Source organism: Balaenoptera ricei, chromosome 16 (assembly GCF_028023285.1).
Source record: "Balaenoptera ricei isolate mBalRic1 chromosome 16, mBalRic1.hap2, whole genome shotgun sequence".
Classification (NCBI taxonomy): domain Eukaryota; kingdom Metazoa; phylum Chordata; class Mammalia; order Artiodactyla; family Balaenopteridae; genus Balaenoptera; species Balaenoptera ricei.
Window position 1 is genome coordinate 87,033,741 of NC_082654.1, and position 16,328 is coordinate 87,050,068.

The 16,328-nt window shown below is 46.0% G+C and overlaps 1 protein-coding gene across 1 annotated transcript in view; it reads right to left on the bottom strand.

The window, feature by feature from the left end:
- LOC132350460 (myosin-13-like) overlaps positions 1-16,328 on the bottom strand; it is a 113,967-nt gene that overhangs the window by 53,646 nt on the left and 43,993 nt on the right. Inside the window, 2 exon segments of the mRNA XM_059899645.1 lie at positions 6,046-6,115; positions 8,619-8,692. Coding sequence (XP_059755628.1) covers positions 6,046-6,115; positions 8,619-8,692 — 144 coding nt within the window.

Here is a 16,328-nt window from a genome sequence, read left to right on the forward strand (position 1 = left end):
CACACTGCTGTGATTGGGAGAGAGCTGGGGGCTGTCTCTCACCGGGGATGCGGAAAGAGCTGGGGGATGTCACACACCTGTGATGGGAAGGGAGCTTGGGGCTCTCACTCACTTGTGAAGGGGAAAGAGATGGGGACTGTCAAACACTTCTGATGGGGAGAGTGCTGGGGCAAGTCACATACCTGTGATGCGGAGTAAGGTAGTTGCTGTCACATACTTGTGATGTGGAGACAGCTGGGGGCTGTCACATACCTGTGATGGGGAGAGAGCTGAGGGCTATCACTCACCTGTGATGGGGAGAGAGCTGGGGTCTGTCACACACCTGTGATGGGGAGAGAGCTGGGCACTGTCAAGCACCTATGATGGGGAGAGAGCTGGGGGCTGTCACATACCTGTGATGCAGATAGAGCTGGTGGCTGTCACATACCTGTGATGTGGAGACAGCTTGCGACTGTAACATACCTGTGATGGGGAGAGAGTTGGGAGCTGTCAGACACCTTTGATGCGGAGACAGCTGTGGGCTGTCACATACTTGTGATGGGGAGACAGCCGGGGGCCGTCACTCACCTGTGATGGGGAGAGAGGTGGGGGCTGTCACACACCTGTGATGGGGAGAGAGATGGGGACTGTCACATACCTGTGAGGCGGAGACAGCTGGGGGTTGTCACACACCTGTGATGGGGAGAGAGTTGGGTCCTGTCAGGCACTTGTGATGCAGAGAGAGCTGGGGGCTGTCACATGCCTGTGATGTGGAGACAGCTGGGGCCTGTCACATACCTGTGATGGGGAGAGAGCTGGGGGCTATCACTCACCTGTGATTGGGAGAGAGTTGGGGATTGTCACATACTTGTAATGCTGAGACAGCTGGGGACTCTCAAACACCTCTGATGGGGAGAGGCCTTGGGATTGCCCCATACATGTGATGTGGAGACAGCTGGGAGCTGCCACATACCTAAAATGGGGAGACAGCTGGGGGCAGTCACATACCTGTGATGTGGAGACAGCTGGGGCCTGTCAAATATTTGTGATGGGGAGAGAGTTTGGGCTCTCACATACCTGTGATGCAGAGAGAGCTGGTGGCTGTCACATACCTATGATGGGGAGAGAGCTGCGGGCTGTCACACACCTGTGATGGGGAGAGAGTTGGGGATTGTCACATACTTGTAATGCTGAGACAGCTGGGGGCTGTCACACCCCGGTGATGGGTGTAGAGCTGGGGTTGTCACTCACCGGTGATGGGGAGAGAGATGCGGACTGTCACATACCTGTTATGCTGAGACAGCTGGGGGCTGTCACATACCTGTGATGGGGAAAGAGCTGGGGGCTGTCACATACCTGTGATGTGGAGACAGGTGGGGGCTGTCACATACTTGTGATGGGGAGAGAGCTGGGGGCTGTCACTCACCTGTGATCAGGAGAGAGATTGGGGCTGTCACCCACCTGTGAAGGGGAGAGAGCTGGGGGCTTTCACGCACCTGTGATATGGAGACAACTGGGGACGGTCACGCACGTGTGATGGGGAGAGAGCTGGGGACTGACACACCTGTGATGGGGAGAGAGCTGGGGGCTGTCACTCACCTCTAATGGGGAGAGAGCTCGCGGCTATCACAAACCTGTGATGGGGAAACACAGGCGGACTGTCAAACACCTGTGATGGGGAGAGACCTGGGGGCTGTCACATACCTGTGATGCGGAGACAGCTGGTGTCTTTCACATACCTGTGATGTGGAGACAGCTAAGGGCTAACACATACCTGTGATGGGGAGAAAGTTGGCTGCTCTCAGGCATCTGTGATGTGGAGACAGATGGGAGTTGTCACATACCTGTGATTGGGAGAAAGCTGTGGTCTGTCACTCACCTATGATGTGAAGAGAGCTGGGGGCTATCACACAGCTTTGATGGGGAGAGAGATGTGGACTGTCACATACCTGTGACCCTGAGACAGCTGGGGGCTGTCACGTAACTGTGACGGGTAGAGCAGGGGCCGCAACTCACCTGTGATGGGGAGAGAGCTGGGGGCTGTCACTCACATGTAATGAGGAGAGAGATGGGGGCTATCTCTCACCTGTGATGGGGAGAGAGCTGGGGGCTGTCACATACCTGTGATGAGGAGAGACTTGGGGTTTGTCATGCACCTGTGATGCGGAGACAGCTGGGGGCTGTCACATACCTGTGATGGGGAGAGAGCTAGGGGGCTGTAACTAACCAGTGATGGGGAGAGAGCTGTGGAATGTCACACACCTGATATGGGGAGAGAGCTTGGGGTTGTCACACACTGTTATGGGGAGAGAGATGGGGATTGTCCCTTACTTGTAATGCTAAGACAGCTGTGGGCTGTCACACTGCTGTGATTGGGAGACAGCTGGGGGTTGTCAGTTCCCAGGGATGGGGAGAGAGCCGGGGGCTCACACATACCTATGATGCAGAGACAGCTAGTGGTTGTCACATCCCTGTGATGTGGAGACAATGGGGGTTGTGATATACATGTGATGGGGAGAGAGTTGGGGGCTGTTATGGTCCTGTGATGCGGAGAAAATTGGGGGCTCTCATATACCTGTGATGGGGAGAGAGCTGGGATCTCTTGCTCACCTGAAATGGGGAGAGAGCTGGGGTCTTTCACACACCTGTGATGGGGAAAGAGATGGGGACTGTCAAACACCTGTGATGGGGAGAGACCTGGGGGCTGTCAGATACCTGTGATGCGGAGACAGCTGGTGTGTTTCACATACCTGTGATGTGGAGACAGCTGGGGGCTGACACATACCTGTGATGGGGAGAAAGTTGGGGGCTGTCAGGCTCTTGTGATGCGGAATCAGCTGGGGGCTGTCACATACCTGTGATGGGGAGAAAGCTGGGGCCTATCACTCACCTGTGATGGGGAGAGAGCTGGGGTCTGTCGCACACCTGTGATGGGGAGAGAGCTGGGGGTTGTCACTCCCCTATGATGGGGAGAGAGCTGGGGCTCACATATACCTGTGATGCGTAGACAGCTAGTGGTTGTCACATACCTGTGATGTGGAGACAATGGGCGTTGTGACATACCTGTGATGGGGAGAGAGTTGGAGGCTGTTAGGCTCCTTTGATGCGGAGACAGCTAAGGTCTCTCAGACACCGGTGATGGGGGTAGAGCAGTGGGCTGTCACTCACCGCTGATGGGGAGAGAGCTTTGGTCTGTCACACACTTGTGATGGCGAGAGAGATGGGGGCTGTCACCTACCTGTGATGGACAGAGATCTTGGGGTTGTCACTCACCTGTGATGGTGGAGGGCTGGGGGCTGTCACATACCTTTGATGTGGAGACAGCTGGGTGTTGTCACATACCTGTGATGGGGAGAGTGCTGGGGGCTGTCACTCACCGGTGTTAGGCAGACAGATGGGGACTGTCACACACCTGTGATACGGAGACAGATGCGGACTGTCACTAACCTGTGATGGGGAGACAGCTGGGGTCTGTCATTCACCTGTGATTTGGAGAGAGCTGTGGGCTGTCACACAACTGGGATTGGGAGAGAGATGGGGACTGTCAAACACCTCTGATGGGGAGAGAGCTTGGGGTTGCCCCATACCTGTGATGGGGAGACAGCTGGGGGCTGTCACACCCCCGTGATGGGGAGAGAGATGGGGACAGTCACATACCTGTGACGCTGAGACAGCTGGGGGCTATCACATACCTCTGATGGGGAGAGAGCTGTGGGCTGCCCCTCACTTGTGATGGCGAGAGAGCTGGGGGCTGTCACATACCTGTGATTGGGAAGGGTGCTGGGGGCTGTAACTCACCTGTGATGCGGAGACAGCTGGGGGCTACCAAATACCTGTGATGGGGAGAAAGCTGGGGGCTGTCACTCACCTGTGATGGGGAGAGAGCTGGGGTCTGTCACACACCTGTGATGGGGAGAGAGCTGGGCACTGTCAAGCACCTATGATGGGCAGAGAGCTGGGGGCTGTCACATACCTGTGATGCAGATAGAGCTGGTGGCTGTCACATACCTGTGATGTGGAGACAGCTTGCGACTGTAACATACCTGTGATGGGGAGAGAGTTGGGAGCTGTCAGACACCTTTGATGCAGAGACAGCTGGGGGCTGTCACATACTTGTGATGGGGAGACAGCCGGGGGCCGTCACTCACCTGTGATGGGGAGAGAGATGGGCACTGTCACATACCTGTGATGCTGAGACAGCTGGGGGCTGTCACATACCTGTGATTGGGAGAGAGCTGGGGGCTGTCACACACCTGTAATGGGGAGAGAGATGGGGACTGTCAAACACCTGTGATGGGGAGAGTGCTGGGGGCCGTCACATACCTGTGATGCGGAGAGAGCTGGGGCCTCTCACTCACCTTTGATGGAGACAGAGCTGGGATCTTTCACACACCTGTGATTGGGAGAGAGAAGGGGACTCTCAAACACCTGTGATGCGGAGATAGCTGGGGGCTGTCGCACACCTGTGATGGGGAGATAGATGGGGTCTGTCAAACACCTGTGATGGGGAGAGAGCTGGGGGCTGTCACATACCTGTAATGTGGAGACAGGTTGGTCCTGTCACATACATGTGATGGGGAGACCGCCGGCGGCCGTCACTCACCTGTGATGGGGAGAGAGCTGGGGGCTGTTACACACCTGTAATGGGGAGAGAGATGGGGACTGTCAAATATAGGTGATGGGGGGAGAGCTGGGGCTCACAAATACCTGTGATGTGTAGACAGCTAGTGGTTGTCACATAACTGTGATGTGGAGACAACGGGGGCTTTCACATACCAGTGATGGGGAGAGAGCTGGGGGCTGTCACGCACCTGTGTTGTGGAGAGAGCTGGGGGCTGTCACGCACCTGTGTTGTGGAGAGAGCTGGGGGCTGTCCCTAACCTGTAATGGGAAGTGAGATTGGGCATGTCACCCACCTGTGAAGGGGAGAGAGCTGGGCGTTGTCACACACCTGTGATATGGAGACACCTGGGGACGGTCACACACCTGTGATGGGGAGAGAGCTTGGGGTTGTCACATACCTGTGACGGTGAGAGTGCTGGGGGCTGTCACTCCCCTGTGATAGGGAGAGAGCTGGGGACTGTAACACACCTGTGATGGGGAGAGAGAGGGGGCTGTCACTCACCAGTAATGGGGAGAGAGCTGGGGGCTGTCCCACAACTGTAAATGGGAAAGAGATGGGGACTGTCAAACCCCTGTGATGGGTGGAGACCTGGGGGCTGTCACTTACCTGTGATGGAGAGAGTGTTGGGGGCTATCAGGCACCTGTGATGAGGAGACAGCTGCTGGCTGTCACATACCTGTGATGTGGAGAGAGCTGGGGGCTGTCGGGCACCTGTGATGGGGAGTGAGCTGTAGGCTGTCACATAACTGAGATGGGGAGAGAGATGTGGCCTGTCACTCACCTGTGATGGGAAGAGATCTGGGGGCTCTCACACACATGTGATGGGGGTAGAGATGGGGACTTTCACATACCTGTAATGGTGAGACAGCTGGCGGCTGTCACACAGCTGTGATGGGGAGAGAGCTGTGGGCTGTCACATACCTGTGATGTGGAGACAGCTGGAGGCTGTCACATACCTGTGATGTGGAGAGTGTTGGGGGCTTTCATTCACCTGTGATGCAGAGACAGCTGGGGGCTGTCATATACCTCAGATGGCGAGAGAGCTGGGGGCTATCACTCACCTGTGATAGGGAGAGAGCTGGGGGCTCTCACACACCTGTTATGGGGGGAGAGATGAGTAGTGTCACATACCTGTGATGGAGGGAGAGATGGGGACTGTCAAACACCTGTGATGGGGAGAGTGCTGGGGGTCACACATACCTGTGATTTGGAGACAGCTGGGGGCTCTCACATACCTGTGATGGGGAGAGAGTTGGGGACTGTCTCTCACCTGTGATTGGGAGAGAGCTGGGGCTTCAGACACCTGTGATGAGTAGAGAGCTGTGGGCTGTCACTCACCTGTCATGGGGAGAGAGCTGGCGGCTGTCACACACCTCTGATGGGGAGCCAAATGGGGACCGTCAAACACCTGTGATGGGGAGAGAGCTGGGTCTGTCACATACCTTTGATGCGGAAAGTACTGGTGGCTGTCACATTCCTGTGCTGCGCAGACAGCTGCTGGCTGTCACATACCTGTGATGCGGAGACAGCCGGGGGCTGTCTCATACCTGTGATGGGGAGAGAGCTGGGGGCTCTCACTCACCTGTGATGGGGGGAGTGATGGGGAATGTCACATACCTGTAATAGCCAAAGCAGTCTTGAGGGGAAAAAACGGAGCTGGAGGAATCAGACTCCCTGACTTCAGACTATACTACAGAGCTACAGTAAGCAAGACAATATGGTACTGGTACAAAAACAGAAACATAGATCAATGGAATAAGATAGAAAGCCCAGAGATAAACCCACGCACCTATGGTCAACTAATCTATGAAAAAGGAGGCAATGATATACAATGGAGAAAAGACAGTCTCTTCAATAAGTGGTGCTGGGAAAACTGGAAAGCTACATGTAAAAGAATGAAATTAGAATACTCTCTAACACCATACACAAAAGTAAACTCAAAATGGATTAGAGACCTAAATGTGAGAATGGACACTATAAAACTCTTAGAGGAAAACATAGGAAGAACACTCTTTGACATAAATCACAGCAAGATCTTTTTTGATCCACCTCCTAGAGTAATGGAAATAAAAACAAAAATAAACAAAGGGGACCTAATGAAACTTCAAAGCTTTTGCACAGCAAAGGAAACCATAAACAAGATGAAAAGACAACCCCCAGAATGGGAGAAAATATTTGCAAACGAATCAACGGACAAAGCATTAATCTCCAAAATATACAAACAGCTCATTCAGCTCAATATTAAAGAAACAAACACCCCAATCCAAAAATGGGCAGAAGACCTAAATAGACATTTCTCCAAAGAAGTCATACAGACGGCCACGAAGCACATGAAAAGATGCTCAACATCACTAATTATTAGAGAAATGCAAATCAAAACTACAATGAGGTATCACCTCACACCAGTTAGAATGGGCATCATCAGAAAATCTACAAACAACAAATGCTGGAGAGGGTGTGGAGAAAAGGGAACCCTCTTGCACTGTTGGTGGGAATGTAAATTGATACAGCCACTATGGAGAACAATATGGAGGTTCCTTAAAAAACTAAAATTAGAATTACCATATGACCCAGCAATCCCACTACTGGGCATATACCCAGAGAAAACCGTAATTCAAAAAGACACATGCACCCGAATGTTCACTGCAGCACTATTTACAATAGCCAGGTCATGGAAGCAACCTAAATGCCCATCAACAGACGAATGGATAAAGAAGTGTGGTACATATATACAATGGAATATTACTCAGCCATAAAAAGGACCGAAATTGAGTCATTGGTTGAGACGTGGATGGATCTCGAGACTGTCGTACAGAGTGAAGTAAGTCAGAAAGAGAAAAACAAATATCGTATATTAACGCATGTATGTGGAACCTAGAAAAATGGTACAGATGAGCCGGTTTGCAGGGCAGAATTTGAGACACAGATGTAGAGAACAGACATATGGACACCAAGGAGGGAAAACTGCGGTGGGGTGGGGATGGTGGTGTGCTGAATTGGGCGATTGGGATTGACATGTATACACTGATGTGTATAAAATTGATGCCTAATAAGAACCTGCAGTATAAACAAACAAACAAACAAAACAACTAATACTAAACTTTCATTGGGTTATTTGTATGGCAATATGTTAATATAAATGTTTCAGACATCACATGAAATTTCTAAAAATCTTATATGTTCTGGTATAATGTTATAAGTCATAATCCTAGTTATTACTTTAAAATGTATATCTCAGAAATAACTAATTTTCTTGTCAACTGCATTATTATGAACTTTCATCAGATCTTTAACTGTGGTCATTTTTAAGTCTTGTCATTTACAGACAGTTCTGGGTGTACTCTGATGCTTTTGCAAATATGTTCCTATAAAAGGGTTTCATCTTCAAGATATTCATGGAAAAGACTCTGACAAGTACAGGTTTCTGGTAATTGACTGTACAGCTGAACTGAATGAATAAGCATTTTCAGAACTCTAATGAAAAACTGATGAACTCATAAAAGTGCTAACAAAAGATCAAGATGAACAAAAAAATTAATTACATGGGGCTGAGTGAACAGATGAGGATGAGTATAATTTTTGTGACTTTCTGTCTGAATTTAAAAAAAAATCCCACAAGGACTCAGAGGCAAAGAATATACAAATCAATTTTCACTGCAAAGTAAAGGAGCTGTTACAGTGGAGGATTACTGGACTGAATGTCAATACTATGACATAGTATGAGTGTGTTTCATGTTTGGTAATTGCAATCATTGTTGCTTTTGTTGTGGTCATCCATGTACAATGCTTGGTGTCAGTCGATTTATCTCTTGTAAAAATAAAATACAGTGTGTGTGTGTGTGAAAAAAAAAAATAGAAATTAAAACATTCTACTCTAAATTAAAAAAAAAAAAAAAAAAAAAAAATTTGTTTAAATTTTCCTGAGACACAAACCAGAAGAAGCACATTAACCCTAGCAAATGCCGTTGCACTGGGCAGAAATACAACCGAATGTGGAAGCTGCCAAAAAACAAACCCTGAACACAGTGGACACGGTCTGGAAAGAGGAGCCCTTCTTCTTCCCGCCCTTCTTGCTCACCCCGGCGTCACCTGGAGACAGACACAAGAGGATGTGTCCAGTGAGTCCTGAGGACACAGTGGTGGCCTTTCCTACCCACCTGCCCCACCAGTTTTATTGAGATGTAACTGACATATAACACTGTATATGTTTAAGGTGTACAACATAATGATTTGATATATGTATATATTGCAAAATGATCACAGTATTAGGTCTACTTAACATCTATCCCTTCACTTACAGTTTCTTTTTCTTGTGATGAGATTTTTTTTTTTTATGGCTGTGTTGGGTCTTCGTTTCTGTGCGAAGGCTTTCTCTAGTTGTGGCAAGCGGGGGCCACTCTTCATCGCGGTGCGCGGGCCTCTCACTATCGCGGCCTCTCTTGTTGCGGAGCACAGGCTCCAGACGCGCAGGCTCAGGAGTTGTGGCTCACGGGCCTAGTTGCTCCACGGCATGTGGGATCTTCCCAGACCAGGGCTCGAACCCGTGTCCCCTGCATTGGCAGGCAGACTCTCAACCACTGTGCCACAAGGGAAGCCCTTGTGATGAGAGCTTTTAAGCTCTACTCTCTTAGCAACTTTCAAATATACAACACAGTGTAATTAACTACAGTTACCATGCTGTACTTAACAAATACGGAACTTATTTATGTCATAATTGGAAGTTTGTACCTTTTAACCCCTTTCACCCAGTTCTTCCACCTCTCACCCGCCACCTCTGGCAACCACAGATCTGATCTCTGTTGCTATGAGTTTGGTTTTTTTAAGATTCCACATATACGTAAGATTATACAGGATCTGTCTTTCTGTGTCTGACTTATTTCACATAGCATAACGCCCTCAAGGTCCACTGTTGCCAATGGCAAGATTTCATTCTTTTCTATGGCTGAATAATATTCCATTATATATGACCTTTTCTTTATCCAGTTATCCATCAGTGGACACTTAGATCGTTTCCATGTCTTGGCTATTCTAAATAATGCCACAATGAACGTGGGAGTACCTCTTTGGGATAGTAATTTCATTTCCTTTGGGTATATACCCAGAAGTGGAATTGCTGGATCATATGGTAGTTCTATTTTTAATTTTTAAAGGAATCTCTATACTGTTTTCTGTAGTGGCTGCACAAATTTACATCTCCACTAACAGTGCACCGTTTTGTCAGTGGTGGCCTTTCTAAACGGCTTCCTCCAAACCCTGAAGTGAAAGTTTGGTTTTCTTTTGACATAGGAGAGCTGAGGTTTTTTGGTTTGTTCATTTCCGTATCCTGATTCTTAAAATTCCTCTAAACTACTCAGATTTGGGAACACTGATTTTTATCATTGTGGGAACGGAGTGGGGTGGGATATGGGTGGCATTTAACTGGGAGTATAATTTAGACGCTCTGTATCCAAGGAGAATCTTTTCCTTTAGACATCAGACATGAAATCCAACTGAATAGTTGGCAAGATTGAGATGTTCCTCTTGGTGAGTGTTGATAATTCCTAGTAGAAAGTTCAGATAGCCCAGTGAAAAGTAATGACTTGAACATAAAGTACTGCCACACTTGTTTAGTCAATTACAGGCAACAAGGTGATAGGAGACATTATGGCCTAGTGCAATGGTTCCAAACTTTAATATGCACCAGAATTACCTGGACAGCTTGTTAAAACACAGATTTCTGGGCCTCACCCCCAGAGCTTCTGATTCAGTAGGTATGGGATGGGGCCTGAGAATATGCATTTCTAGCAAGTTCTTAGGCAATGCTCGTGGTGCATTCATCAGCTGATGGTGAATTCATCATTGTGGTCCAGGGACCACACTCTGAGAACTGCTGGTGTAGGGCCTTCTGACTCCAAGAGTGGTCCTTGAACACGTTGCATCAGCATCACCGAGGAGTTGTTAGACATTCAGAATCTCAGAACCACCCCGCATTACAAAACCAGAATCTGCACTTTAACAAGATCTCCAGGTGATTTCTAGGCATAGTAGAGTTGAGAAGTACTGGGCTTAAGGCAGGGGTCTCCAAACTTTAGTTATGTGTAGCAGTGTCGGGGTGTGACAAACAGTGTTTAATTAAATAAATGCTTTAGAACTGACTGCTTAGCGTGTGTGTGTGTGTGCATGTGCGTGTATGGTGTGTTTATGTATCTTTCTGCCTCTCTCTCTCTGTCCACCCTCCCGCTCATCCCCCCCCGTCACTTCTTTCCAAACCATCCCCTTTCACAGACCTTCTCTTTATGTGTTTTCCTTGCTTAGAAGCTAGAAAATTTGTCTTAAAGTCCCGGCACTGAACTTGGTCAAACCACTTAACTTCTTTGGGCCACTAATTTCACTTAAAATGAAGAAGCAAGCCTAGCTCATTTCTAAGGCCCCTGCAGGTTGTGTGACTTTTCTGGTTCCTTTTCCTCATCTGCATTTGCTTTTCCTGTTCCCTCTGGACCTCTTTCCGTATCCTTTCTGACCCTCTATTCTTTTCCCCACAACTCTTCCCCTTCTCCCTTTCTTTCTCTGCTTTTTCTTTTCCATACATTCTTCTGTAAGTGACCATAAAATGGAGTTCAATTACACACATGTATCCCCATATCTCTCTTAAGAAATAGGTCATATGTTTTGAATAAAGCCTTTTATGTTTCCTATTAAAAGTGGGAAAATTGAACATTTTATGGTTGTCTCTTGGAACTTCCCCCGCCCTCAATCTTACACTTTATGAAATTACTCTTCATTGGTAACTGACTGTTGTTTCAATATCCCTCCTTGAGATTCTGGGGGGATCTAGTCCTACAGAAAGAGGAGCAACTGCTTCCCTCTGGATCTTATCCAGGATAAGTTGCATTTCGATTTTACTTTGGCCAGCGGCTCTGCTGAACCATCTGTGTGCTCATGGTTAAGTTTTCATAGTTAAGAGATTGGAACTCAATATAGCACCACAAAGAGGACCTCTGGCTTGCAGGCTTCAGGCGGTTTAAATGTTCTCAGTTACTGCCTGGTGGAGAGGAAGAATTCATCCATATTGTTTCCTCATCTGTGAAGATAGTCCCTACTTTTGTGGCTTAAGTGAGTTTTACAACAGCAGCAGTTCTCAAGCTTTGTTTTCTCAGAACCCCTTCACACTCTTAAAAACCACTGAGAACCCAGTGAGTTTGGTTTATGCAGGTCATATCTACCAATATTTATGGTATTAGAAGTCAAAATTGAGAAAATCTAATTCATTTAAAGTTCCTATCAAATTCATTGCATGTTAACATTAATGACATCTTTTTATGAAAATGACTATATTTTCCAAAACAAAAAAATTCGTGGCAAGAGTACCATTGTTTTTCATTTTTGCAACTCACTTTAATGTCTGCTGAGTAGAAGATGGATGGATTTTCATGCCTGCTTCTGTATTCTGTCTGTTGCTGTATGGTTTTTTGTGGTTTTTTTTGTTTGTTTGTTTGTTTATTGGTTAAAGTAGATATAGAAAATCTTTCACAGATATATAATTTGGAAAAGGAAAGAGTATTTTAATTACCCTTTCAAATAATTGCGGATATTCTTTTTAGATACTATACCAAAACTTGACACGTGGTAGTTTCTGTGGTAGTTCCTCAAAGGCTAGTTGCAATGTAGAATCTGAAACCATATCAACAAACATTATGATCTGTTGGTCTGTGTTGAACTTTGAATGAAACTTTTACCCATGTGTAAACATCATACATTGATCATTTGGAAAATATTGTTCACTGAATTATACAGAACTTCCAAATATTGGCACGTTTCATTATACAGTATAAAAAATCACAATCATTAATATCAGTACTGATCTCCTTAGAAAATTCAAATATTAGGACGTTGTCAAGCTAATGATAGTAGATACAAGTCTTCCAAAGTTTTAATTTTTGCTTGAAAACTCAACTATATCATGAGTAAAAATTACTGTCAGTAGTTTTCCTTGAAAGGATAAACACACTTCACTGCTTTCTGAGAAACTGTGTGCCAGATATACAAGTCTGAGAAACAATAGTTTGTCCTCTAGTCATTCTTTCAAGTAAAAATGGTGCTTCATGAATCAAGTGGCTGGTTCATCTTGCAACTCAGACAACTGCACATGTGTTTTTCCTTGAGACAAATGTCAAAGTCCAGTGTGCAAAAGGAGTGCTTTTCATGGACTTCCTGTTTGATCATGTAGAATATTATAAAGATGTGGATAAAATTGAGATGTAATCAAATTAATACTCTCCACTGCTGCAAATTTTAGGTTATTTTTCAATGAAGCTGGCTTTTTTAAAAAATTATTTATTTATTTATATTTATTTTTGGCTGCGTTGGGTCTTTTCTTCTGCGTGCAGGCCTTCTCTAGTTGCGGCGAGCGCTACTCTTCGTTGCGGTGCGCGGGCTTCTAATTGCAGTGGCTTCTCTTGTTGCGGAGCACGGGCTCTAGGCGTGTGGGCTTCGGTAGTTGTGGCACACGGGCTCAGTGGTTGTGGCTCACGGGCTTAGTTGCTCCGCAGCATGTGGGATCTTCCCAGACCAGGGCTCGAACCCGTGTCCCCTGCATTAGCAGGCGGATTCTTAGCCACTGTGCCACCAGGGAAGTCTTGAAGGTGGCTTTTTAAATTAAAAAAAATTCTTTTTCACTGTCAGTGTATGGCTGTGAAGAATACTATGACTATTAGTACAGCTTGGTGCCATGTGTTGATTTGTAATAAAGTGTCAGATCGTCGACCCATCCTTGCTTTTGCATCATTAAGTCAACACAGTGAAGAAAGCACATGGCATCCGGGTATTATGAAAATTGTTTTGACCTCATGTACCTCTTGAAAAGTTCTTAGGAATCTCCAAGGATCCATGGGCCACAGTTTGAGAATGGTTGCACTATAGTGTGAGGGAATCTCATCAGGCTGCAAGTGTATGATCTGATGTCATTTAGCTTGACTTAGTGTTCAGCCTGCTACCCAAAGTGTTGAAAGTTGATCCACATCAAAATCATCTGCAACAGAATCTCTGTGGTTGGGACTGAGGAAACTGAATTGTTCTCAAGGGCCTCAAACACAGTGATGTTTGGGAGCATTATTTTGCTTTTATAAAGCCACTCTTTCCAAAACCATGGCATAGTCCCAATGGTCCAATACAAAATGATTTTAGGCAACTCTTTCTTAATTTTAATAGTTATATTAAAGTCTATTACCTTATTTTAGCAAAATGTAAGATGCCATCGATTGTAAGATAACCTATTTTGTGTCCCACTAATAAAGAAAAACACCCTGCTAATTACAGTACTCCTTTCATTGATTATAAGATGCATCCCAAGTTTAGAGATAATATTTTGTGAAAATGTGAAGAAAGTTAGAATAAAATAGAATAATATGTGCTAACGACTTAGAGACAGTGAAATATCTGTTTATAGTAGTGATATAAAGCAGTGTTTCTCAAACTTTGGTGGGCATAGGAATCCAACTGGGAATCTTGTTGAAATAGATATTCTGATTCAGCAGAGCTGGAGTAGAGTTTGAGATTTTGAATATCTAAATGTCTCAGCTGATGCTGAGATAGACGGTCCAGACTTTCATAGCAAGCATATAGGCTAACTTTGAAAAACACATCTAAGAAGAAAAAGGAATCAAGGTAAATCAAAATATTAAGTGAATTAGCAGTACTGGTCTTAAATGGGTATTGCAAAATTTGTGATAGTAGTATAAGAATGAAGTCTGAAGTTGGGGAAAGACTACAATGACTCATGGTCAAACTATACCTTTAGGTCTCTTAGAAAAACAAGACTTTCCGTCTGGGATTCAAGTCACTGCGTGTGTTGAGGTGAAGATTTTTCTTCTTCCACCCACAGCTCTAACCATGACTCAGAATCCAGTATCTCCTACTTTTACTGCCTAGATGATGCATGAGTTGTCTCAGCGATATTCTTGCAAATGTGTTGTCCAGCCTACTCAAATGCCTTCAAGATGACTTTTTTCCCTTTGGAAAATTTTGGAAAATCATTTGGGGTAGTTTCTGCAGGCCAAAGATACTTCTTGCTTTAAACTGAAATCTGGCTCTCTGTGACTTCAGGATGTTTGATCCTCCTTTTGGCTCTTGGTAACAACAGAAAGAGTTCAAACCTTCTCCCCACAAGACAACTCTTCACCCGTTTGATGGCTGCTCTGGGTTCTCCTGAGCTTTTTTTTTTTTAATGTGGACCATTTTTCAAGTCTTTATTGAATTTGTTACAGTATTGCTTCTCTTTTATGTTTTGGTTTTTTGGCTGCAAGGTATGTAGGATCTTAGCTCCCCAACCAGGGATTGAGCCTGGAAGGCGAAGTCTTATCCACTGGACCTCCAGGGAAGTCCCTCCTTAACTTTTTCTTTTCCAGGCTAAGTGGCCCCAGTGCTGTCTTCATCTGTTTCTTCTGTGATGTGCTTCTGCATCTCCTTTGCCATCACAGTGAGCTCACTCCTGTTAATCTCTTAAGTGTGACATCCAGACCACATGTTGTCCTCCATCAGCATGTGCCCTCACCTCTCCTGACCTAGGTGTCATGCCCGAGGTGGTGACTGCCCTCTGGCAGCCTCCTCACACCGATGGCTCACCACTCACTGTCAAGCAAAGCCCCTCAACGCACGCTGTGTGCGTCCGGTTGCTAAGTCAGATCTTGTCCCCATATTTATACAACTGTACTCTGGGACCCAGGGCTAAAACCATGTATTCTTGGCTGATAAAACTTTCCCTTGTTAGGTCTCATCCAACTCTCTTGGCATGACTCATGGTGTCCCTGGAAACTCTACCCCCAGAAAGTCCCCTAATTATCTGCTTCTTGGTTTTGAGAGCTTGACCTGCTTCCAGCCCTACACAGCTGTGTCCCTCCAACCATCCCCCACTGTTCCTGTCTTTAGGGGTCTTCCAATGGGGATAGCCATCCCAGTCTCCCTGACCTCCAGCACCACCTTCTGAGTGCTCCCCAACCCCTCTTACTGCTGTCAGTGCACTATGACACTGCTCTCAACTTTCAGCCCTCTCCTGGGAACTTCTCAGCTACTGCATCTTGTCAGCAATGGTGTGGTCATGACTTAATTATACTTTGGTTTCCTTGGTCCTAATTCATCTAGAATTACTTCCAATAAACACAAATCTTGAGGTGGGGGAGTAATTTTTTTTTATTACTACAGTGGACATAGGTTTGAATCCATTTCTCCTTATTCTCTCAGCATCATTTGTGAGTAAAGACACAGCTGAGGGGATTCATGGGTGCAGCCTTTGCTCAAAAAACAGCAAAGTTAGACTTGTGTGAAGACTGAATCTTGAGCCTACGAACATCATGTTTGGGGCCAACCTAAGTATATTGACCTGGAGCTTGTGTGTCAAAGTTCTGCAGTGTGTTTTATTCCCGTTAGTGTGATGAGCAAATTTGGGAAGCCCTGCTTCCTTAGCTGCATATTTTGTAATCTGCCTTTAGAAATACTTAAGTAATGGATTTTAATGTCATCAGTTTCAGATTCCTATGAGTGTGGCAAGAATGAGAATGTGTAAAACACTGTTTGCTAATTTCAATTATTGTATTCCCAATCAAGATGAAAGTGACTCTTACCTTCTTGGTTTCCAAAGCAATGGTTAGTGTCCTTCAGGAATGAAGTGGCTTCTGAGAGAGTGATTCCAGAAATCAAAACTAAACAAAACAAAGAACAAATGAACTATGAAGAGTTTAAATAAATCTAGAAA